Below are 24,660 nucleotides of genomic sequence, written 5' to 3' on the forward strand. Positions count from 1 at the left end.
TCATACTGGAAGACAATTACATTTTGTTTTGAAAAAATAAATGCCTTTGTGAAACTGTCCTTCTACTGGGCACTAAGGCTTGGTCTACACTACAGACTTATGTTGGTATAACTACGTTGCTCAGGAGTGTGGAAAATCCACATCCCTGAGCGACACAGTTATACCAACCTAACCTCGGTGTAGACAGCGCTATGTTGACACGAAGGCTTCTTCTGTCGACATAGCTACCACCTCTTGGGAGGTGGAGTACCTACACCAATGGGAGAAGCTCTCCTGTTGGCATAGGTAGCATATTCACTAAGTGCTACAGCAGTGCAGCTACACCGCTGTATGTGTAGACAAACCCTAATTTACCCCTTTATGCATTCCTGCCACAATCCGTTCACACACCTCCCATCCCCATTTGTCAGTTTTCTCTCTTTTGCTTACCCACAATCCAATCCCCCACTGCCTCTAGGGAGTCTTCCTCATTCTCTTTTCCCTCCCACACCCTTGTGGCATTTCCCCTCTGGGTGCTGTTCTCTGAAGGGGGAGTGAGGAGCACCCCTTCTTTGACATTGTGGGCTATGTGGCAGTAGGAATCAGGGAAGGGGGGGGGGACACTGTGCTCTGGTGTGTGGTAGTGGGGTACCCAATCAGGCATGAGTTCCCTTCTCAATTCCAGTTGCTCCAGCTCCCTCCCAGTCTCCTTGAGCTACAGCAGGCACCTGTAGGTCAGACCCCTTTGTTAAATCAGAGGGAATTACAGACTGGAGGAAAGTGTCCTGGGGCCATGTGTTTGACACCCATGCTTGTATCCATTCAGAGAGTCTGGAGGAACAAGACATTCCCCATAAAGCCCTGTTTTCCATCATCCAAAAATATACTGTACTGGTTTAAATGGTCTAATTTGAAATGGTTTGAGTAGGATGTCAAACATTTCTAGACCATTCCGTCTCTAAAGCTGGTTTTCAGTCTCCTACAATGAGGTGGACTTTCTGAATGGACACAAGCTTCCTTTTTCTAGGGATTTGTGTCTCACCAATCCAGCTTCTTGTTTAAAACCTTGTTACCTTCTTTAGATTACAATGAGTGGAGCAGACAGAGGCTGATGAGACGGATTTCAGAACTGGAAAAAGTGAGTGACAGAAATAATATAGCCTGTCTTATCAATGGTAGAACAGAAAACATAAAGTCACTGATCTGTGTTCATGGTGCCTTATCCTTCCAAGTATCAGCTTGGTGCACTCTCTCTTATACATATGAACAGCTATCTATACTGTTCCCTTTTCTGCTGTGTCATACTCATCTTGTATAGCTGCGGCTTTAAGATTAATCTCCCTTTGATCCTGCTTTCCTTTCCTCTTTCCTAGCCCGGCCAGATCCTCATCTGGTGTAAATCAGTATGGCTCCATTGAAGTCAGTTTGTACCAGATGAGGATCTTCCCTCCCTCTGTCCCCCTCCTCCCCATATCTTATAGAAGCAGAAAGAGAAAATTTTCAATTTTCCTCCTGAACCTCTAGGAAGTGCATGAGATGGAGAACAACAGATTGCAGTCATCCGCTAATGGCACATCACCATTGCTTGCTCTGCCACCTTCAGCTTCTGTACAACTGGATCAGCCAGACACTCAAGAACCTGACCCCCTTGAAGAATGTGAGCATCTCCGAGGGCTGGTGAAGAAACTGAAAGGTGATAGGAGTGCACTTCAAAATCAACTGGCCAGTAAATAGTAAGTCTGACTATTGTCTGGGATGTTACGGTCTCTGACCTTGTCTACACTAAAGGGAAAAGTCAATCTAAGCTACGCAATTTGAGTTACGTGAATAGCATAACTCAAATCGACAGAGCTTAGATCTGCTTACTGCGAGGACAACACTATGCGACGTCGATGGAAGACACTCTCCTGTTAACTCACCTTACTCTTCTCAATCCGGTGAAGTAAAGGAGTCGACGGGACAGCGATCGACGGTCGATTTAGCAGGTTTCACTAGACCCACTAAATCGACCGCTGATGCATCGATCACCGCAGGGTTGATCCTCCGGTAAGTGTAGACAAGCCCTCTGTGACAGTCTTTTCATAGGTGTGAAGCGTTTCACATTGTATCATGAAAGGAGCTATGTGAAAAGTTTCTCACATTTTAAACAAAATTGGAGCATTTGAGGTTTTGGAAAGGGTTTGGCTGGATTTGCAAAAAAGGTTTAAAAAGTCACTCTTTATCATATCAGCTTTGTAAAAAGTTGCTATTTATGAATGGCAAGATTGACAATCAAAAATGGAAACTTCTGCATGTTTCTGAAGAATTTTAAAGGCCAATGAAATTTTTGGAAAGATAACATTTGAAGAACACTAAAATTTCATAGTTACTTCTTTAAATCATTTTGCGAACCTTTTTCAGTTTTGCTGTGAGAATTTTGCAACAGAAGTTTTGACCTGATCTACCATTTTCTCCTCTGAAACATACCTCTCATTTTCTGCTATACTCTGGCATTCATCCTCCAACTGAGCAGCTGAATTCCTTTGCTATTTCTTACAGTAGTTGTGTTTGTCAGTGCATGGAGAGACAGCTTAACTTTACCAGGTGCTTAGATGTGTGCACGGAGCAGCCTGTATGTTAATATGATCCTTCAGTGCAAAGATGCACATGGACAAAGACCTAATATCAATACCATGCAAAAAGTCCTTTTTCATCTAAACCATGTATACCATAGTGTGTGGGTTATAAGGACAAATATATACTTATTTAAAATATAAAATTCCTGTTCAAGTTTAAACAAAACAGATTTTATTCAATATTAGAAGTGTAAGCAACAAATAATTCTTCTAATGCACTGAAATGCAAATTATATAAACATTGCCTTAGAGCTTAATTCCCTATTCTCATACAGTTCAGAGGTGAAGCAATTACAGCAAGCAAAGACTGAATTGGAGAGGGAACTGCAAAAGCTGCAGGAGATGGAGAAAGAAAAGAGTGAAAAAGAGGAGACTTTGAGGTACCGTGAGAGGCATTTTCCAATTTTGAAAGGGACTGATAAAGTTGAGTATGACACAGTTCTCATACTAAGTGGTTCAAAGTATGCAGAATGTCATATGAAATGTGGGGAACGATGAGTAAATGAGGTATCTGGGCAGAACTGTTTTGGCTAAATGATGATAATCTTGGAATAAGTTTTGGGGGAAGGTGATTTGAAGTATGAATGATATCTCTGTGTCTGGAGGGATGGGGGACAGGAGTATGGTGGAAGAGCTGAAATGTAGGATTAAAGTAGGGCTGTCAAGCAATTAATAAAAACTAATTGTGCGATTAATTGCGCTGTTAAACAATAATAGAATACAATTTATTTAAATATTTTTGGATGTTTTCTATATTTTCAAATACATTGATTTCATTACAACACGGAATACAAAGTGTACAGTGCTCATTTTATATTTATTTTTGATTAAAAATATTTGCACTGTAAAAAAACAAAAGAAATAGTATTTTTCAATTCACCTCATACAAGTACTGTAGTGCAATCTCTTTATCATGGAAGTTGAATTTACAAATGTAGAATTATGTACAAACACAAAACTGCATTCAAAAATAAAACAATGTAAAACTTTAGAGTCTACAAGTCCACTCAATCTTACTTCTTGTTCAGCCAATCGCTCAGACAAACAAGTTCGGTTACAATTTGCAGAAGATAATGCTGCCCACTTCTTGTTTACGTCACCTGAGAGTGAGAACAGGCATTTGCATGGCACTGTTGTAGCTGGCATCGCAAGATACGTACCAGATGTGCTAAAGATTCATATGTCCCTTCATGCTTCAAGCACCATTCCAGAGGACATGCGTCCATGCTGATGACAGGTTCTGCTCGATACCAATCCAAAGCAGAGTGGACCGACGCATGTTCATTTTCATCATCTGAGTCAGTTGCCACCAGCAGAAGATTGATTTTCTTTTTTGGTGGTTCAGGTTCTGTAGTTTCTGCATCAGAGTGTTGCTCTTTTAAGACTTCCGAAAGCATGCTCTACACCTCTTCCTTCTCAGATTTTGGATGTCACTTCAGATTCTTAAACCTTGGGTCGAGTGCTGTAGCTATTTTTAGAAATCTCACATTGGTACCTTCTTTGCGTTTTGTCAAATCTGCTGTGAAAGTGTTCTTAAAAGAAACATGTGCTGGGTCATCATCCGAGACTGCTATAACATGAAATGTATGGCAAAATGCGGGTAAAACAGAACAGGAGACATACAATTCTCCCCCAAGGAGTTCAGTCACAAATTTAATTAATGCATTATTTTTTTTAATGAGCATCATCAGTATGGAAGCATGTCCTCTGGAATGGTGGCCGAAACATGAAGGGGCATACGAATGTTTAGCATGTCTGGCACGTAAATGCCTTGCAACACCGGCTACAAAAGTGCCATGCGAATGCCTGTTCTCACTTTCACGTGACATTGTAAGTACGAAACAGGCAGCAGTATCTCCCGTAAATATAAACAAACTTGTTTGTCTTAGTGACTGGCTGAACAAGAAGTAGGACTGAGTGGACTTGTAGGCTCTGAAGTTTTACATTGTTTTGTTTTTGAGTGCAATTATGTAGCAAAAAAAATCTACTTTTGTAAGTTACACTTTCATGATAAAGAGATTGCACTACAGTACTTGTATGAGGTGAATTGAAAAATACGATTTCTTTTGTTTATTATTTTTATAGTGCAAATATTTATAATAAAAATAATAATATAAAGTGAGCACTGTACACTTTGTATTCTGTGCTGTAATAGAAATAAATATATTTGAAAATGTAGAAAAACATCCAAAATATGTAATAAATTTCAATTGGTATTCTATTGTTTAACAGTGCGATTAATCATGATTCATTTTTTTAATCTCGATTAATTTTTTTGAGTTAATCGCATGAGTTAACTGCGTTTAATTGACAGCCCTAGATTAAAGTAAACCTTGAAAAGCTGGTATGCTAGTCTGGATGACCTTTTCTTGTCCTCCTTTTTGCTTATGAGGAGAGAGCTGTAGATCCTCTACTTTACCCTTCCACCCTGACTCCTAACAGTGTGGTTTCCCATCCACTAGAGGAGTTACAGTATTTAGAACTGAGCAGCGATCATTAGAGAGACAATCATGGCAAAAAATGTGTTCCTGTTACATCAATCAGAAACTAACATCAAGCCAAAGTAAAACACACAATTTTGCCACAATCTTGTATCTGCCAATCACTGAATTATTGGGTCAGGTGCAGAGGCATAAAAAATAGCATCAAAAGTATCACTGTGACCTTGGTCACTGTTAATTTTAATTTAGTACTCTGACATTTCTCTTTGTGAGTTCATTTTCCATATCTGTCACTATGGAGACATGCATTGTGTGCTCCTGTACAGCAGAAAAGTTCTGGCTATAAATAACTCTGCACTCCTAACTATAGGGAGGTAATCCAGAGCCTTACACACAAAGTGAGAGAACTGGAGGCGGAACTACAGGAAGACAAGAGACAAACTGCAGATGATACCATGGAAACGCCAAACAAGGTATAACCTCATTCTTTCTTGCATCCCATTTGTACCCTTACAAATTGGGCAGTTGAAGTCTTTCTGGTTGATAGATATTCAGGTCCATCATGCAATTGTGATTTCTTCAGATCCCTTCCTATACTAACTTAAACTGTAACCAAGGAAGGTTGTTGCTTGTTTAAACCAATTTCATTTGTAAATTATAATTTCCCTAGATGTGCCTTTCATTTGCAGATGTGTCCTCAAGGGAAGAATGTCAGCAGGCAGTCCCTTTTGTTGCTAATCCTTTTAGAAACAGTTGTACTTTATGAGCCAAATCCTTCACTGAGGACCAGATTGACAAAAGTATTTAAACACCTAAAGATACGGATAGGCACCTCGTGGGATTTACAAAAGCACTTGAGTTAGGCACCTAACTAACTTAGTGGATATATAAAAGTGCCTAAGGTGTCCATCTGCATTTTTAGGTGCTTAAATACCATTGTCAGTCTGGTCCCAGCTTCTTATACAAGCAAAATTCCCATTGAATTCATTATGAGTTTTGCTGGAGTAAGGATTGCAGGCTTTAGCCCTCTGGGTGTGTGATGGATGGGCTTAATTTAATAGATTCATAGATTTTTAACTCTTATATAACATAGGCTGTAGAATTTCACCCAGTAGTTTCTGCATCACATCTATAATTTCTGGGCATTTCTTTTAGAAAGATATCAAATCTTGATTTAAAGATGGATAATGCACTACACTGGTAAATTGTTCCAGTGGTTAATTACCCAAAATTTTGTCCGTAGGCTTTATGGTGATTGTCTACCCTTAATGTAAAGCTGGTCCTTGCTTCCTCAGTGCAGTATTACAAGAGCTCACACATTGAAAAGATTATTTTTTAAACAGAAAAAAGAATTGTGGGTTTAAAAACACTTCAAGCAGATACTTTTAGGTTAAAAATATAGAGTAGTACATTCAGTTTACATTGGACATTGTTTCACACCACCAAAGAGAAATCCATTGCAGAGCCTTATGATTCTCTTCCACGCATCTGCATTTTTACTAATACCCAACAAATTTAAAAATAAAATCCTCGGGAGCATGAACAGAAACAACCAAGATACCAAAATTGATATTAGTATCTGTTAGAAGGTTTGTGCTTTGACAGCTTTTGTTTCTGTATTATTACTAAATTTTATCATCATGCAGTTTGCACAGTTGTGGAAAGATTTCCTAAATAAAGCTAGTGTATTATATTGATGCTTTTTCTTTGTTTGGTATTGCATGTATTCCTGGAGATCCAAGGGCTATGACTTTTTATTAATTTGTACACATTGCATGAATTGGTCTCAGATTCAATACCTGGCCAGTTAGCCCCTTGAACCACATATCTTTTTATTATTCTGTTTTCTATATTGCCAAAAGTGTGCAACTTTTCTCATTAGGATTAGCTTCCCTTAGTCTATAATCCAAAAATGGATTTTTTGGTGCTAGTTCCTACTTCTGTGATGCTGACATGAATTATTCAGTATTCATCTTCAGCAAAAGACTGCGGTGATAGGGAGTTTCAAGTAAGTAATATTGCTGGTGTTTTTGATCACAGTGTAATGAAAAATAGACACCAGAACATGGATAACAACATAATATGAATAAGAGTGTCCGCTTGCATAGGAGGATGTTGTTTTTGACATAAGATGCCATTCTGTCTGGGTCAGTTTTATGTTCTGTGTTGTGGACTGATGAATATTAGATAGGGTCATGAATTCCAAGTAACTTTTTAAAAAAACCAAAACCTACAGATTTTTTGACCAATATCAGTCCTTTGATTGAAAATACAGGTCTTGTGCCCATTGTTATTAATCATTCTTGTCTTCCTATTTATGTTTAATTTTAATAATACACTGTAGCTTTGAATATAAGATGATCCATTTAATAAACTTAGGTCCATAATTCAATTTTTTTTAAGTGTATAAGTAAATAAGTCCTTTCAACAGAATACAAAGCCCTTCTCAGTTCTCATGTAAAATAAACTTTCTATGTTATTGTAAAATGTTTTGTAGGAGAATGAATTAAATCAATCTTCAAATTCTGCTTATAACTTTTTGTTGATTGATTAGTAAAATATCACTGACATTTTCATTACCATCCTCCTAGTAAGGTGGAAAATTTGGTTTTGTGCCTGGGCTGGTGGATTTTCACTACCATTTTTGCTGTATTAAATATTGACAAAAAAGCTGTCTTAAATATTTCTAAAGCGCAGAGAATGGATCTTCCTGGTATAAAACCTGGTTGGTCTTCATGGATTATAATGGTGGCTGTTCTCTTGTATAATTGCATTGCTAGCAATTTGGCAAGGGTTTTGTCTCTTTATACAGCAATGTGGTAGGTTTGTGTGAACTACAGCAGTGGGGTCTTTTTAGAGTTGACAAATGGAGCTAGCATGGCCAAGTTAAGAGAGCCTGCTAATAAGTTAATTAGGTGGGCATAGTCAACACATCTAGTAACGGTTGACTAATCTCTTTTGGGCAGCTTCTGTTAAAGTGTACAAGCAGGCTGTCTGGTCCAGGCATTTTGCCTGGTTGTAGCTTTTTAGTAGCTGCTTCGGTTGCTTCCCTTGTGAGGCCTCCCCGCCTCCCCCAACATTTTGTGCCTCACACAAGTATAATGTTTTAAGTTTTACAGTGTGTGAGAATTCCTTCAATATTTTCCTGGTAGGTAATTGTATGAGATAGATTGACATGTTGTGGATCAGTCATGTGATTTGCCTGAGACAGAGTACCAAACTGTACCCTTGTAACCAGAAATAGGAAGCTCTTTGTTTTTATCCTTACTTTTCCTTTGCTTTCCAAGTTGCTGATTTGTTAAAGGTATAAAGAGGAACAGGATTGTGTTCATTTACCTTGGACTCCCCTTGTTGGTGTTTCAGGATGGCCATCCCATCATTAAGTTGAAACAAATGAGTATAAGACCAGTTATGTGGTCCTTACACTTGCAAAACTCCAGTGGAAATTAGTGCAAGTTTTGCCTGTGAAAGGACTGCAAAATCAGGTCCTTTGGCATAAATTCTCAAGTTGTCAGCATTACAAGTTATGTCATTTTTCAACAAGAGAGTAACTGCCACTACGGGAATGGGTATCTAAGGCCTGGTCTACACTAGGCTTTTATGTCGACTTTAGCGCCGTTATATCGAATTAACCCTGCACCCGTCCACACCAGGAAGCCATTTAGTTCGACAGAAAGCTCTCTTTAAATCGATTTCTGTAATCCTCCCCAACGAGAGGAGTAGCGCTAAATTCGACATGGCCATGTCGAATTAGGCTAGGTGTGGATGGAAATCGACGCTAATAGCTCCGGGAGCTATCCCACAGTGCACCACTCTGTTGACGCTCTGGACAGCAGTCCGAGCTCGGATGCTCTGACCAGCCACACCCCCGGGAAAATTTGAATTCATTTTCATTTTCCTGTCTGGGCAGTTTGAATCTCAGTTCCTCTTTGGACATCGAGGGGAGCTCAGCAGCAGTGGCAACTATGCAGAGCTCTCCAGCAGAGATGGCCGTGCAATCTAATAGAAAGAGGGCCCCAGCATGGACTGATCGGGAAGTCTTGGATCTCATCGCAGTGTGGGGCGATGAGTCCGTGCTTTCAGAGCTGCGCTCCAAAAGAAGGAATGCTAAGATCTACGAGAAGATCTCCAAAGCCATGGCAGAGAGAGGCTACAGCCGGGATGCAACGCAGTGCCGCGTGAAAATCAAGGAGCTGAGACAAGGCTACCAAAAAACCAAAGAGGCTAACGGACGCTCCGGATCCCAGCCCCACACATCCCGTTTCTACGAGGCACTGCATTCCATCCTGGGAGCGGCCGCCACCACTACCCCACCCCTGACCGTGGACTCCGAGGATGGGATCATGTCGGACATGACAGCGGACGGGGAAGATGAAGAAGGAGATGAGGAGGACGAGGCAGTCGACAGCGCTGGCACCGCTGATTTCCCCGACAGCCAGGAGCTCTTCATCACCCTTACCGAGATCCCCTACCAACCGTCCCCATCCCTTACCCCGGACACAGAATCAGGGGACGGATCAAGCAGTAAGTGCTGTAAACATGTAAACATTTATTTAAAACAGAACGGTAATATTTATACTATTAACAATGTATATTTATAAAAGTGCTGTAAACTAGTAAAAAAATAATCAGGTACAAAACAGGAATATTTACAAAGGTAACAAATGGGTTTTGCATGATTTCTCTGTCTTAGGCTCTTCTCAATTTAGTCCCAAGTATTTTAAAAAAATTTCACAATGTCCGTTACTACATGATTCCCAGGCCCAAGACGCTCCACTCCAAAGTCTCAGTGCACCTACGCGAAAATCCGGTCAATGTGGCCGGGGATCGACGAGAAATCCTCGTAGGAGAACTCCTCGTAGGTCTCGTGGAGGTAGAGCTCAAGCCTGTTGATCAGGTTCCGGGGTAGGGCGATCTTAGTGGGCCCTCCGTGGTAGCAGACATGTCCCCTCCATGCCACAATCAGGTACTCGGGGATCATGGCCCGACATAGCATGGCGGCATACGGCCCCGGTTTTTGCATGCTTTCCCGCAGCATGCGTTCTCTCTGGGTGTCCGGGATCCTCAGGAGGGTGATGTCGCTCATGACGCCCTGCTTTGAATTAGGGAGGGGACTGTTAGTATTGGGACTTTTACAGCCACGCGGTGGAGGGAGAGGGGCAGCATACAGGGATCTTTCCCTGGGACAGCCGCGAGGGGGTGGGACAGGGGCAGAGTTGATGCTGTCCTGATTGCTGGCAGCAGAGACTGGCATTGCTTTCAATGTGAAAGGAGGCCAGTGCTACTGCTGGAGTTTTAAGCAGCCACAAGTCTGCGGCTTACCATTATTGCCCGCTCCAGAAGTTCAGGTCTCCAGCCACAGTTCTCTGAACAGTCCAAGACCTCCGCAAGTCCACAGGCACTGAAGGCGACGGCCGAAAATTCGACCTTGTCCTGAGTGCGCATGTGAGAGGTTCAGTGCATGGTCTTGTTCACAGAGAAAGACTAGGTTCTTTGTATACAATTTCATTTATCTGTCTCAGGAATTCACTCCCTTTTTAAAATTCACACAGACACATCTGCGACTGTCTCCCAACCCAGCCTGTCAGCACACTCCCAGAGGCTAGCGCAGATTAGGCGGAGGAAGAAGAAGACGCGTGAAGACATGTTCACAGAACTAATGGGCTGCTCCCGAGCCCAGGCAGCCCAGCAGACACAGTGGAGGGAGAACTTGTCACAAATGCACCGAGCAGTCATGGAACGGGAGGAGAGGTGGCGTCAGGAGGACCAACAGGCTACTGAAAAGCTGCTTGGACTAATGAGGGAGCAAACGGACACGCTCCGGCGCCTTGTGGATGTTCTGCAAGACCGGAGGCAGGAGGACAGAGCCCCGCTGCAGTCTATCTGTAACCGCCCTCACCCGCCACCAAGTCCCACACCACCCTCACCCAAAGTCCAAAGAAGGAGGGGCGGCAAGGGCCGTTAAAACTTTCAATCAACCCCTGCAGACTGCTCTAGCAGTAGAAGGCTGACATTCCCCAAAATTTCATAAGTCCTTTCCTACCCACCTCACACAAGCCCCCGTCCAAGTTTCACCCCCCACGTTTCATGTCTGGTTCGCAATAAAATGTTTGTTTCTGTTCATTACTGTTTCAGTCAGGTTCTTTTGAGGGAGAGTCTGTCTGGAGGGGGGGAAGGGGCTTGGTAATTGGACAGGACAGTCACCTTTAGCAGGGTACAGAGGCGGTGTCAGGTCCAGCATCAGGACACATAACCAGTGCAGTCACTGGTTACCCTGGTCAGTCTGGGAGGTGCTTTTCATGTTTTGGGGGGGGGGGGTTGCTCTGTGACTTTGTGGCGGGGGAGGGCAGTTACAGATCTTATGCAGCGGTCCTTATCCTGGCTCACAGATCCACGCAGCAGGGGATCTGTAACCCTACCCCCCCTGCCAGAAAGTCACATAGCCGACACATACACACAGTCCCCCCCAGGAGTGCTGGCAGGCTCCATTGAAATAACCAGTCCACCAGTGCGGAGCCTGTCATTCCGGGAGTTTAGAAGTATCATTTGCATCAGAACACTAAACCCGCCCCCCGCCACAGTCTGCGTCCCCGGTTTAAAATATTCCCGCGAAAACAGCAATACAGACAACGGTGTTCATTAAAAAATCGAAATGATTTTATTTTTTGGGAAGGGGAAGGGGGTGAAGGTTGTATGTAACTGGAGAGGATAGTCAAAATGGACTGGGTAAAGAAACGGGGGCAGGTTCAGCTTTTCTGTCCACAAACTGAAAAGTCACTGGTTGCCCTGCTCACTCAGGAACCTAGCTTTCAAAGCCTCCCGGATGCACAGGGCGTCCCGCTGGGATCTTCTAATGGCCCGGCTGTCTGGCTGGACGTAATCAGCAGCCAGGCTATTTGCCTCTAGCTCCCACCCCGCCATAAAGGTCTCCCCCTTGCTCTCACACAGATTGTGGAGCACACAGCAAGCTGCAATAACGATGGGGATATTGGTTTCACTGAGATCACAGCGAGTGAGTAAGCTTCTCCATCTCCCTTTGAGACGGCCAAAAGCACACTCCACCACCATTCTGCACTTGCTCAGACGGTAGTTGAACAGTTCTTTTTCTGTGTCCAGGGCGCCAGTATAGGGCTTCATGAGCCAGGGCATTAGCGGGTAGGCTGGGTCCCCGAGGATGACTGTAGGCATCTCCACATCCCCAAGAGTTATTTTGTGGTCTGGGAAGTAAATACCTTCCTGCAGCCGTCTAAACAGACCAGAGTTCCTGAACACGCGAGCGTCATGAACCTTGCCCGGCCATCCGACGTAGATGTTTGTAAACCGTCCCCGATGGTCCACCAGTGCTTGCAGCACCATTGAAAAGTAGCCCTTTCTATTGATGTACTGGCTGGCCTGGTGGTCCGGTCCCAGGATAGGGATGTGAGTCCCATCTATAGCCCCACCGCAGTTTGGGAATCCCATCGCGGCAAAGCCATCTATGATGACCTGCGCGTTTCCCAGGGTCACTACCTTTGGGAGCAGTACCTTGACGATTGCCTTGGCTACTTGCATGACAACAACCCCCACGGTAGATTTGCCCACACCAAAGTGGTTCGCGACTGACCGGTAGCTGTCCGGCGTTGCAAGCTTCCAGAGGGCTATGGCCACTCGCTTCTGGACAGTGAGGGCTGCTCGCATGCGGGTGTCCTTGCGCTTCAGGGCAGGGGACAGCAACTCACAAAGTTCGAGGAAAGTCCCCTTCCGCATGCGAAAGTTTCGCAGCCACTGGGATTCATCCCAGACCTGAAGCACTATACGGTCCCACCAGTCCGTGCTTGTTTCCCGGGCCCAGAATCGCCGTTCAACAAAATCCACATGCCCCATTGCCACCGTGATGTCCTGGGCGCTGGGGCTCGTGGTTTCTGACAGCTCTGTGCCACTCTCCGACTTCAGGCTCTCACGGCGGTGCCGTAGCCTCCTCGCCCGATTTCTCTGCATCTGCCTCAGGGAAAGGTGTATGATAAGCTGCGAGGTGTTGAGAACGGCCACAAGTGCAGCGATGGTCGCAGCGTGATCCATGATCGCAGTGCTGTGGCGTCCGCGCTGTCACTGACCAGAAAAGTGCGCGAACTGATTTCCCGCCGGCGCTTTCATGGAGGGAGGGAGGGCGTTAGTGACGGACGGATGACGACAAATTTTTTTTACCCAGAAGGCATTGGCGGCTCGACCCAGAATTCCGATGGGCAGCGGGGACTGCGGGAACTGTGGGATAGCTGCCCACAGTGCACCGCTTCCAATATCGACGCTCGCCCCGTTAGTGTGGACTCACAAAGTCGAATTACTGTCCTTAGTGTGTCCTTAGTGTGGACACACACGTTCGACTTTGCAATATCGATTCCACATATTCGATTTAAGTAAAATCGAATTACCCTCGTAGTGTAGACATACCCTAAGAAATACCTACAATAATACACCTTTAGATATTTAAATAAAAAATTCTAGTTTCACATCCAGTTCACAGTTAAGACAAGTGAGGAGTGTATTTCGCTGTAAGAATTTTCCAAATTCTGAGCTCAACATAACAAATGCAGATATCTTTTAAAATAGGATTTTCTTCTCCAACTTCCCTACATCATGTGAGAAAATGATTTCTTCTCCTGTTGAACTCCCTCTTTCTTTCCAGTCCTTGCTGTCTTACAGCTCCAGAAAGAATCACATACCAGCAATCCCATTTAATATGTACACTACATTCAAGTGTTTTGCCTTCACAGCCTTCATGTGCCCGCTTTCATCAGGGCAAAGAAGACAACAGGAAGGAGCAAGCAGCCAAACTCATCCAGAGCCAGTGGAAGGCATACAGAAACAAGGTGAAATTCTTGTAAATGGACAGAGAGGGTTTTTTTTTTTAATATCCTGCTATCTCACCTTCATTTCAGGGTATTGAGTAGCCTGCTGATGAGCATCAGGAATCAGAGCACTGATGCAGTCATAACTAAATGTCTGACTTCCCTTCTTCCCCTGGATATTTCTCCTTTCTTCAGGGCCACTGATTAAGGATAGTTCTTTTCATTTCTGTCATCCTGTATGCTGGAAACTCTGCTGGCATTCTGACAGTGAATGTGAATTTTGCTAGGAGCAGGCATGACTTGACTGAATTAATGGGAAAGGTGTCTGTAGTAGCCAAGACAAGGATAAAGGAGTACTGAGTACTAGAGCTGGTCAAAAAATTTCCATTGAAACTGTACTTTAATGGAAAACTTGGTTTTTGATTAAAATGACTTTTTTCATAATTGTCTGCTTTCTGTGGAAAATTTTGATAGTTTTGTCAAAAAAAACAAAAACCAAAAACACACCCAGAAACTAAGTATTTTTAAATTTTTGGCTAAAAACAACTATTTTGATTCTAAAATGCTGCTGCACTGTTCCTTGAGAATTGTAGTTAAGCTGCCTCATGTTCCCATCCTCCTCTGGGCTGGGCTCTCCAGCTTGACTTCTCCCATGACTCATCACAGCCATGTGATTCCCCCAGTATATGGCCTCCCTAACCAAGAGATTTCCCATGGGAGATGTAGTCTTACCAGGGATCCCAGCCTATAGAGGAGAAAGGGAACATGAGGAACCCAAACTATAACTCCCATCAGGCACCCTGGAGACATTTCAGAATTTAAATATGTCAGATTTTGATTTTTCACTGAAAATTTGAAATTGTCAATGGATAACTTGGATTTTTTTTTCATTTTCATCAACATTTTTCTCAGAAAGAAAACCTATTTTCCAGCCAGCTCTGAGTACCGTAAGTGAGCTAAAACAGAAATGCAAGACATTACAGATTTTTGGAACTTGTATTTAAGTGCCAGAGTTGGAAACCAGTGCTCAGATGTTGAGGACAGGGAAAGAAGTGGAATTAAGACATTCTTTCCATAACCCAACCAGTCAGGGCCCAAATGTGAGAACCTGATTTTTAGAATATGTGAGACAGAAGCAAAATAAATGATGCAATGAAAAATAATAAAGTAAGGTGCATGAAATAAAGAGGTTTTAAATTATTTTGAAAGGTATTATAAAAAGTTTTGGGGAAATCCGTTCCATGGCTTAGTGTTTCTGAGATCAGTAATTTGCAGAAGTAAATGGTGTGGCCAGTCCAGGTTCACGTAGGATAATACTGTTGGTATATGTGGAGCTAAAATGAGTGGTGGTCTTTGTAACTCAGTATGGTTCAGAGGGATGATTCTGTGCCACTTAAACCATCACTGCAAACCTGGAAATTCCTTAGCCTGAGTTCCATCCAGCTAGGATAAGGTGACAAATTAAAAGAATAGCTTATATTAAATTTTGTTTTATGAACAAACAAAGTAAATGATGCATCTCTATATCCATGATTTCAGGGGTTAGAAATAGGGGAACATAAAAAATCCACTATCAGGCTAAAGAATAAACAATCCCCCAAAAAATCCAATTCCAGAAAGCTTCCCCAGGGAAGAAAAACTGGGCTTTTCAGTTGTTTTGGGATGTCTTTGTAGTAGCTGTAAGAAAATATGAGACCTTCTGGAGTAATCTTTTATTAAATAAAAGCCATAAATCCTTATGATGTTAATTTAGAAGTTTTCTCCATTTCAGAAAGAAGAAATTGCTCTGGATCAGGTGAGTGTGTATCACACCAATAAAATGACAATTCAGGTTCACTTTGTAATAAACAAGTAGAAACAAGTAGTTATGTAATTTTTAAGCGATTTTATTATGAGCAGGAGCACTAAGTATTGTTATACTAATAGTTCAGGTTGTGTGACAGTTTACCTTCTGACATCCTCTTTTCAGTTGTTCATGACTGACCTAAACTTTCTCCTTTTGAGTTCAAATTTTCTATACGTGGTCTCTGCCAAAAGATGCATCCTTTCGGAAAATGGAAGCAAAATGGTTCTGGCACTTTTGAGTATAAGGAACTGTGGGTGAGATGGAGAAGAGTTTTCCCATTATAATAAAATAATTCTTGCAGCCTTTCTATCTTCAAAAAGGCTGGATGTTGACATTTGACATGGAAACAGCCTCATTAAGAAGTGCCTGTTACAAGGCAAGTGTGCCCCGTCCCCTCTTGGGGCGGGGTAATTATTTTCCCTGTGGTTGCATCCTTATGATCACCCCTTGTCTTGGGGTAGTGTGTGTGACAGGTTTGGGCCCTTTGGGGTGTCACCTGATGTGCTGGGGTTTAACTGAGCCTCCCCTGCTCAATTAGCCTGGGTTCCCTCTCCCTGCTTTGCTGGATTAGGCACTCCGGCTTCTTGCAGCACACACACAGGTAGGGCCACACCCCGCTGCCGATACAGACTGAAGTCAGCTCTGTGTGAGAGGGCTCCCCCAGCACTCACGTGCCCACTCCCTTTAAGCAGTACAAACCCAAAGGTTTTATGAAATTTGCCCCCTCCCACAATGTGGAGGGAGATATGCACAACTTCTTGTGTCCCTCCCCCCCCATTAGAAATTAATTACGTAAACTGGGTTATATTATAATCAAGCAATACGTTCATTAACTACAAAAGGTGAATATTAGAGATAACAGACAGAACAAAGGAGATTACTGAGCAAATAAAACAAAGTACGCAAGCTAAGCTCAATATACTTAAGAAACAGGTTACAAAATGTAATTTCTTACCCTAAATGTTATTTTAGGCAGGTTGCAAAGTTTCTGTGGTTCAGAGTTCCAGTTATATTTCTTTTCAGACTGGACCCCTGTCTCAGTCTGGACTCCCCCTGCCTTCCCTTCAGGTGGCTTTAGCAGTCTTTCTTCTTGGGCAGACAGGCCATGGAGAGGAGGAGCCACATTTGCCTTCCTCCCCCCCTTAAATAGGATTTACATAAGGCAGTAATCCTTTGTTTCCCAAACTTGACACCCCCCCAGTGGAAAGTTACAAGAAGTCCCAGGTAATGTTTAGCATCAGGTGACAAAGACCACCTGACTCTGTAGTATCACAGCGAGTATCACATGGGTCAGTGGCAGTATGGAATGTCCGCAGGAAGGCCAAGCCTTTTCACAGGCCATTGTCCTTGCTGATGTGCCATCTGCCCTGTCTGGCTTTTCCATTGTTGTACCTGAAGTGTTAGCAGTGGACGTCACCCAAAGTAGCATAGTTGAAATACAGACACATAGTCAATATTCCTAAGTCTAGATACAGAAATGATATAGGCATACTAATTGGATAATCACATTCAATAAATTATAACCTTTCCAATGATATCTTACAAGACCCATTTTGCATAAAGTACATCTCAGTTATGTCATATTCATATCATAAGCATATTTTCATAAAGAATATGGAGTGAAACGTCACAGTGTGGCCTTGCAGTAAAAATCATTGTGGCCGCTCTCTCTCTCTCAAGGTTGTGTGGCCCAATGGCCAGAGTCAGGGTGACAACCCCTTCCCACAGAGCTATGGGACCTAATGGCCTGCATCAATATGGCTCCCTGGTTCGGCCGGGGTACATCATCTAGTGCTCAGAGTCACTGTGGCTGCCTGGCTCAGCAAGGCAGTATGGCCTAGTGGCAAGAGTCAGTAAAGTCACCCTCTCTCAGGGCTGCGTGGCCTAGTGGCCTGAGTCAGCATAACTGCCCCTTCTGTGGGGCTGCATGGCCTAGTGGCCTGTCAGGGGAGTGGGCCATCACCCCGGAGTGGGTGGCGGTCGGGTAGGTAGACCCGGCCCTCCCTGCTCCCCCGGATCTCAGCTCAGGGCCCTGTGAGTGGCAAATATGCCCGTCAGTGGGGAATCCACCCCGAAACACGCTGACCCCATTCGATACCACAACTAGTCCCCCTGAGCTACTTCCTCCTACCTGGTTCCTGATGCCTGGATGATGCACCACAGTCACCCCTCATGGTGAGGGAAGGCCATTGTATCACCCGAGTCCCTGGGTAGGGTGCATCATGGGAGATGTAGTTCAGCTGGGTAGCCCAGCTCATAAAGGACACTGGGCATTGGAGGAAACTGAAATAAAGCTCCCATGAGGCAACATAACTGAATTGAAGTAGTTTTTTAACAGGTGCTTAGATTTTTGACAAAACAATCAAAAATTTTCCACAGAAAGCAGACATCTTTCACACACAAATTTGTTGAAAACTCAACTGTTTTGACAGGGTTGATAGAAAATTTATGACCAGCCCTCATTGTAATAGAGTTCTTAATGGCATGATTGTATACTATTTCTCAGCTAGCACAACATAATATCATATGCATTTTCTTCTTTAGCCTTAGAAAATCTGCTTTGAGTAGGTTAGTAAAGAGAAGGATGAGAAGTGCCAAAGCTCTTTCCACGCTCTTCCAGTGTGAAACTGTATATAACATCTATCAGAATGGTGATTTTAAAATGTCACTTTATACCCTTGATATCTTCTGATATTTGGGGACCTAGTTGAGAAAATTAAAATCCCTTAGCAGATAGGAAGAACGTTTGTTTAACATAATTACCAGAATGTTTGCCAGACTCCACTTGATTTCTGATGATGTTATCAAGCAGCAAAGCCTGCTGGATAGCTAGGAACTAAGATGGGAATATGACTACATTGTTGTATCTGTGAAATATGGGCTAATGTTGGTAGCTTGAATTTAATTGCGTTTGACAGGCTCCATAATGTGCAGATTCTCAGGTTAAATTTACTGTGGAGTTGTGTGTCTGTGCATTTCTTTTATAATTTATAGGTTGGAACCCTTTTGGATTCCAGACCAGCACACGTGAAGTGGTTAAGCGTGCCTCTTGATGAGAGGGGAAATGCCTGCACATTAAACAGTTGTCATTGCACAGGGAAAATAGTTCTCTCTCCTGTAATGCCTTTTTCCCTCTGGACACTACTTTAATTTGTAGCTGCTATCTTTCAAGGGAGTTAACATCCATTTATCTCTCTCCTTGCTAGGCGGCTGTTGTGATTCAGGCAGCTTTCAGGGGACATTTAGCTCGGCAGAAATTGTTATTGAATAACACACTCAGTCGAAAATCTCCCACCATGCATAGCCTTGGAAATAAGGTAACTGTTGGGGTAAGTGGGGACATAGACACAAGGTGCTTCTTCATTTTCCCATTATTTACAGTCAGTTTACAATGCAAAGTACTAGGCTTCCAAGCCTTCCAGGTTTAGTTCTGTAACTCATCCAGTGGCCTTTTTTAATACTTTGGCGTGTGGTGTCATTTAAATTCCAAAATGTGTTAAGCCCATTTGTTGGCTTTCCTTTTTACCATCTACTTCATAGTCCTCCTGAGAAATAAAGCCATACCATCTCTGTGCAGTAGGCTGCAACCTGTATCCAAGCTGCTGGCTTTCTTTATCTGGTTCTGTCATCAAGTAAAAGTAAAGGGTTATATTGTTAGGGTGCAGCCTTTTCAAAAGCTGCACTTGCACCCAGGCACTCATGGAGTCATAGCGCTAAGCAAACATTACTCATTGTGCTTTAGAAACAAGAAGTTGAAAATGATGGTTGGTTTGGAGCCTGGTATCCAGCATGCTCTGCTGAAGATTTGCAGTGTATTTCTTAAATCATGTCACACTTGGCCCTGAGTGCCAGGCTCTGAATATAAAAAGACTTCCTTACTGATTACACATTTTAGATGCTGTAAATGTACTGGTTTCCTAAGTAGCCATTTAGATCTAGGGCAGTCTAAAATGAATGAAGAATTCTCTAGCCAGGCCCTCCATCTCACTACACATTATAATATTTAAGCTCAGCTTCAGCTCAATTTGGTGGCACTAACAAACTTTTGCTTTATACAGAGGTCAGACCCATCTTGGAGATTGCCTTAACTCTCTTAGCTTGAGGATGAGTCCTGCCCACAATACCACTGAAATCATTTAACATTCATTTCAGCTGCCTACCCTTTATCTGTTGTGTAGTTGTTTAACAACTGTATGATGACAGATTATCATTGGATCAATAGAAGTCTAGTAAAACCCCACTGGGCTGCAACCCAAAAGAAATGAAATGCTTGCTCACTGCCCGGTGACACCACATTCACAATCAAGAATAAAAATGTCAAAGGTGCGGTTATGTTGGCAAGGAATTTGTTAAAAGGCTGATTTTTTCCTTTGGTCTCTACATTGCAGGGCCCCAACATGTCTCACGGGTCCAGCTCTTTGAGCTTGTCTTCTGACTTCAAGGAGGATGAGGAGGTTGTGACATTCATCCAATCAGTTTTCCGGGCTCACTTAGCACGTAAAGGACAACATGAGGAAAGGTAAGTCAGAAGCAGGTGTCTCCATCAGGACACAGTATTGTTACTTATTTGCATGGCTATATCGATATAAAATTGTAGTAGCGGCTCCAAGGCAGCAAAAGAGAGAGCCCTTTGGAGCAATAGGTATGTTCAGTATGAACAGTTCACAAGTAAAATGTGTAGGAGGGGCATGCAACAAAAATTCCCCGTCCTTCTATTTCTGCAAGGGTTCTTGTTGCAACTGTAATCTCCTCAGGTATTCTCATTGTTTTTGTCCTTTAGAGGTGGGAAAAATAAGTGTAGAAAATGATTACTATACCTTTCACATATGTAACAATCAGTGCTCAGTGCTATTGCGCTGGACTAGTGTAGGGGAGTCTAAAGCCCTAACCTTAAGGGGAAAAGGCTAGAATGGAATCTCATGTGCAGCCCAAATTTGTGAATTTTTTAGATGTACAATGACTGTATCGAAAATCATTTCCTTTCTTTCCATAGTTTACAGTCCCCAAAGTTTTAGATGCTCTCATGGTTACAGGGCAAGCCGCACTGCTGTCAGAGCTCACCCCTCAGGTGACAAGCCTAAGCTTTCTCCTCTCTCAGGATGGAATCATATGATTCTCCCACACTAAGTTCCCTGTGTACTAACCCTGAATTCCTCAGCAGGGTTATTTATCACAGGCAGCCCCCAGCCACTACACCTCTGCACGCTGGGGGCTGCTTGTGACAAATGGACTATGCTGAGTGACCAGAAAGCATTTTCTAAACTCTGTATGGTGTATTTTTAATAGTGGGAACACTGCATAGAGCAAGAGAACAAGGATTTTAAAACAATAAACAGTCTACATGCATTGTGTCAAACCAACCTAACAACTTTTTTTGACATGATAACAAGCCTTGTGGATAGTGGGGATGTGGTAGATGTGGTATATCTTGACTTTAGTAAGGCTTTTGATACTGTCTCGCATGATCTTCCCATAAACAAACTAGGGAAATACAACCTAGATGGAGCTACTGGGTGCATAACTGGTTGAAAAACTGTTCCCAGAGGGTGGTTCACAGTCAAGCTGGAAAGCATATCAAGTGGGGTCCCACAGGCATAGGTGCCAACTCCATGGGTGCTCTGGGGCTGGAACACCCACAGAAAAAAAATAGTGGATGCTCAGCACCCACCAGCAGCCCTGCGGATTGGCTCCTTCCCCTCACCCCCAGTGCCTCCCACCTGCCGGTAATCAGCTGTTCAGCAGCGTACAGCAGGCACTGGGGGAGAGGGAAAGGAGCGGGGTCAGGAAGAGGCGAGGGGAGGGAGCCGAACGGGACAGGAAGAGGTGGGGCGGAAAGAGGTGGAGATGGGACAGGAAGAGGCGGGGCAGAGGTGGGGGCTTGGGAGAAGGGGTGGAGTGGGGGTGGGGCCTGTGGTAGAGCATGGGTTTAGCACCCCCGGGGAAATCACAAAGTTGGTGCCTCTGCCCACATGGATCGGTCCTGGGTCCAGTTCTGTTCAATATCTTCATCAGTCATTGTTAGATAATGGCATAGAGAGTTCACTTATAAAGTTTGCAGATGATATCAAGCTGGAAGGGGTTACAAGTGTTTTGGAGGATCGGACTCTAATTCAAAACAATCTAGACAAACTGGAGAAATGGTCTGAAGTAAATAGGATGAAATTCAATAAGAACAAATGCAAAGTACTCCACTTACGAAGGAACAATCAAATGCACACATACAAAATGGGAAATGACTGCCTAGGAAGGAGTACTGTCAAAAGGACCTGGAGGTCATAGTGGATCACAAGCTAAATATGAGTCAACAGTGTAACACTGTTGGGGGGAAAAAAGCAAACGTTATTCTGGGATGTGTTAGCAGGAGTGTTGTAAACAAGACATAAGAAGTAATTCTCCCACTGTACTCCACACTGATACGGCCTCAACTGGAGTATTGTGTCCAGTTCTGGGCACCACATTTCAGGAAAGATGTGGACAAATTGGAGAAAGTCCAGAGGAGAGCAACGAAAATTATTAAAGGTCTGGAAAACATGACTTATGAGGAAAAATTGAAAAAATTGTGTTTGTTTAGTCTGGAGAAGAGAAGACTGAGAGGGGACATAACAGTTTTCAAGTATATAAAAGATTGTTACAAGGAGGAGGGAGAAAAATTGTTCTTGTTAACCTCTGAGGATAGGGCAAGAAGCAATGGGCTTAAATTGCAGCAAACGCAGTTTAAGTTGGACATTAGGAAAAACTTCCTAACTGTCAGGGTAGTTGAGCACTGGAATAAATTGCCTAAGGAGGCTGTAGAATCAGGGATGGCCTACCTAATACTTTTAGTCCTGCCTTGAGTCCAGTGGACTGGACTAGAAGACCTCTCGTGGTCCCTTTCAGTCCTACGATTCTATGATTCTGTGCAGGCCTGTCCCCCTATGTCAGCCAGGTAACCCAGTTTCTTCAGGCTCCCTCTGCAGAACCCCTCTGTGTCTGGGCCCGTTCTTCTGGACAAGCCGGTATGAGGGACTTTTAAACTTTTTAGTATCCTTTTGATTGTAGGCCCCCAGCCCTGGTATAATCAGTCTTTTAACTTTCTTGGAGCTGTGGTCCACAGACCAATTAATAGCCCAGACATCGTTTTCTTAAAGACTCATGAAGTGTTTTCTTGAAGAAAATAAGAACGGCCATACTGGGTCAGACCAAAGGTCCATATAGCCCAGTATCCTGTCTTCCGACAGTGACCAATGTCAAGTGCCCCAGAGAGAATGAACAGAACAGGTAGTCATCAAGTGATCCATCCCCTGTCGCCCATTCCCAGCTTCTGGTAAACAGAGGCTAAGGACACTGTCCCTGCCCATCCTGGCTAATAGCCAATGGACCTAGCCTCCATGAATTTATCTCGTTCTTTTTTGAACCCTGTTATAGTCTTGGCCTTCACAACATCCTCTGGCAAAGAGTTCCACATGTTGACTGCATTGTGTGAAGAAATACTTCCTTTGTTTGTTTTTAACCAGCTGCCTATTAATTTCATTTGGTGACCCCTAGTTCTCGTATAATGAGAAGGAGTAAATAATACTTCCTTATTTACTTTCTCCACACCAGTCATGATTTTATAAACCTCTATCATATCTCCCCTTAGCCATCTCTCTTCCAAGCTGAAAAGTCCCAATCTTATTAATCGCTCCTCATACAGAAGCTGTTCCATACCCCTAATCATTTTTGTTGCCCTTTTCTAAACCTTTTCCAAATCCAATATATCTTTTTTGAGATGGGGTGACCACATCTATTTGCAGTATTCAATATGTGGGTGTACCATGGATTTATATAGAAGCAATATGATATTTTCTGTCTTATCTATCCCTGTCTTAATGATTCCCAACATTCTGTTCGCTTTTTTGACTGCCGCTGCACATTGAGTGGATGTTTTCAGAGAACTATTCACAATGACTCCAAGATCTCTTTCTTGAGTTTTAACAGCTAATTTAGACCCCATCATTTTATTTATATATATATATGTGTGTGTGTGTGTGTGTGTATGTATGTAGTTGGGATTATGCTTTCCAATGTGCATTACTTTGCATTTATCAACATTGAATTTCATCTGCCATGTTGTTGCCCAATCACCCAATTTTATGAGATCCCTTTGTAGCTCTTCGCAGTCTGCTTTGGACTTAACTATCTTGAGTGGTTTTGTATCATCTGCAAATTTTGCCACCTCACTGTTTACCCCTTTTTCCAGATCATTTATGAATATGTTGACTAGTACTGGTCCCAGTAGAGACTCCAGTACAGTTTACCTCTCTCCATTCTGAAAATTGACCATTTATTCCTACCCTTTGTTTCCTATCTTTTAACCAGTTATGAATCCATGAGAGGACCCTCCCTCTTATCCCATGACAGCTTAATTTGCTTAATAGTCTTTGGTGAGGGACCTTGTCAAAGGCTTTCTGAAAATCTAAGTACACTATATCCACTGGATCTCCCTTGTCCACATGCTTGTTGACCCTCTCAAAGAATTGTAGTAGATTGGTGAGGGATGATTTCCATTTACAAAAAGCATGTTGACTCTTCCCCAACAAATTATGTTCATCTATGTGTCTGACAATTCTGTTCTTTACTATAGTTTCAGCCAGTTTGCCCAGTACTGAAGTCAGGCTGACTGGCCTGTAATTGCCAGGATCACTTCTGGAGCCCTTTTTAAAAATTGGCGTCACATTAGCTATCCTCCAGTCATTTGGTACAGAAGCTGATTTAAAAGATAGGTTACAAACCACCGTTAGTAGTTCTGCAATTTCACATTTGAGTTCCTTCAGAATTCTTGGGTGAATACTATCTGGTCGTGGTAATTTATTACTGTTTAATTTATCAGTTTGTTCCCAAACCTCCTCTAATGACAACTCAATCTGGGACAGTTCCTCAGATTTGTCACCTATAAAAAATGGCTAAGGTTTGGGAATCTCCCTCACATCCTCAGC

General features: G+C 43.0%; 1 protein-coding gene across 1 annotated transcript in view; it reads left to right on the forward strand.

The window, feature by feature from the left end:
* The window catches only part of IQCE (IQ motif containing E), a 48,205-nt gene that overhangs the window by 16,150 nt on the left and 7,395 nt on the right, over positions 1-24,660 (forward strand). Inside the window, exons 13-20 of the mRNA XM_029911312.1 lie at positions 1,062-1,117; positions 1,504-1,712; positions 2,870-2,974; positions 5,406-5,508; positions 13,786-13,881; positions 15,632-15,655; positions 18,913-19,035; positions 20,095-20,225. Of these exons, the coding sequence (XP_029767172.1) occupies positions 1,062-1,117; positions 1,504-1,712; positions 2,870-2,974; positions 5,406-5,508; positions 13,786-13,881; positions 15,632-15,655; positions 18,913-19,035; positions 20,095-20,225 (847 nt within the window). The remainder of the gene's footprint in view (positions 1-1,061; positions 1,118-1,503; positions 1,713-2,869; positions 2,975-5,405; positions 5,509-13,785; positions 13,882-15,631; positions 15,656-18,912; positions 19,036-20,094; positions 20,226-24,660) is intronic.

This window comes from Terrapene carolina, unplaced genomic scaffold (assembly GCF_002925995.2).
Source record: "Terrapene carolina triunguis isolate 2854851 unplaced genomic scaffold, T_m_triunguis-2.0 Scaffold93, whole genome shotgun sequence".
Taxonomy (NCBI): Eukaryota; Metazoa; Chordata; order Testudines; family Emydidae; genus Terrapene; species Terrapene triunguis.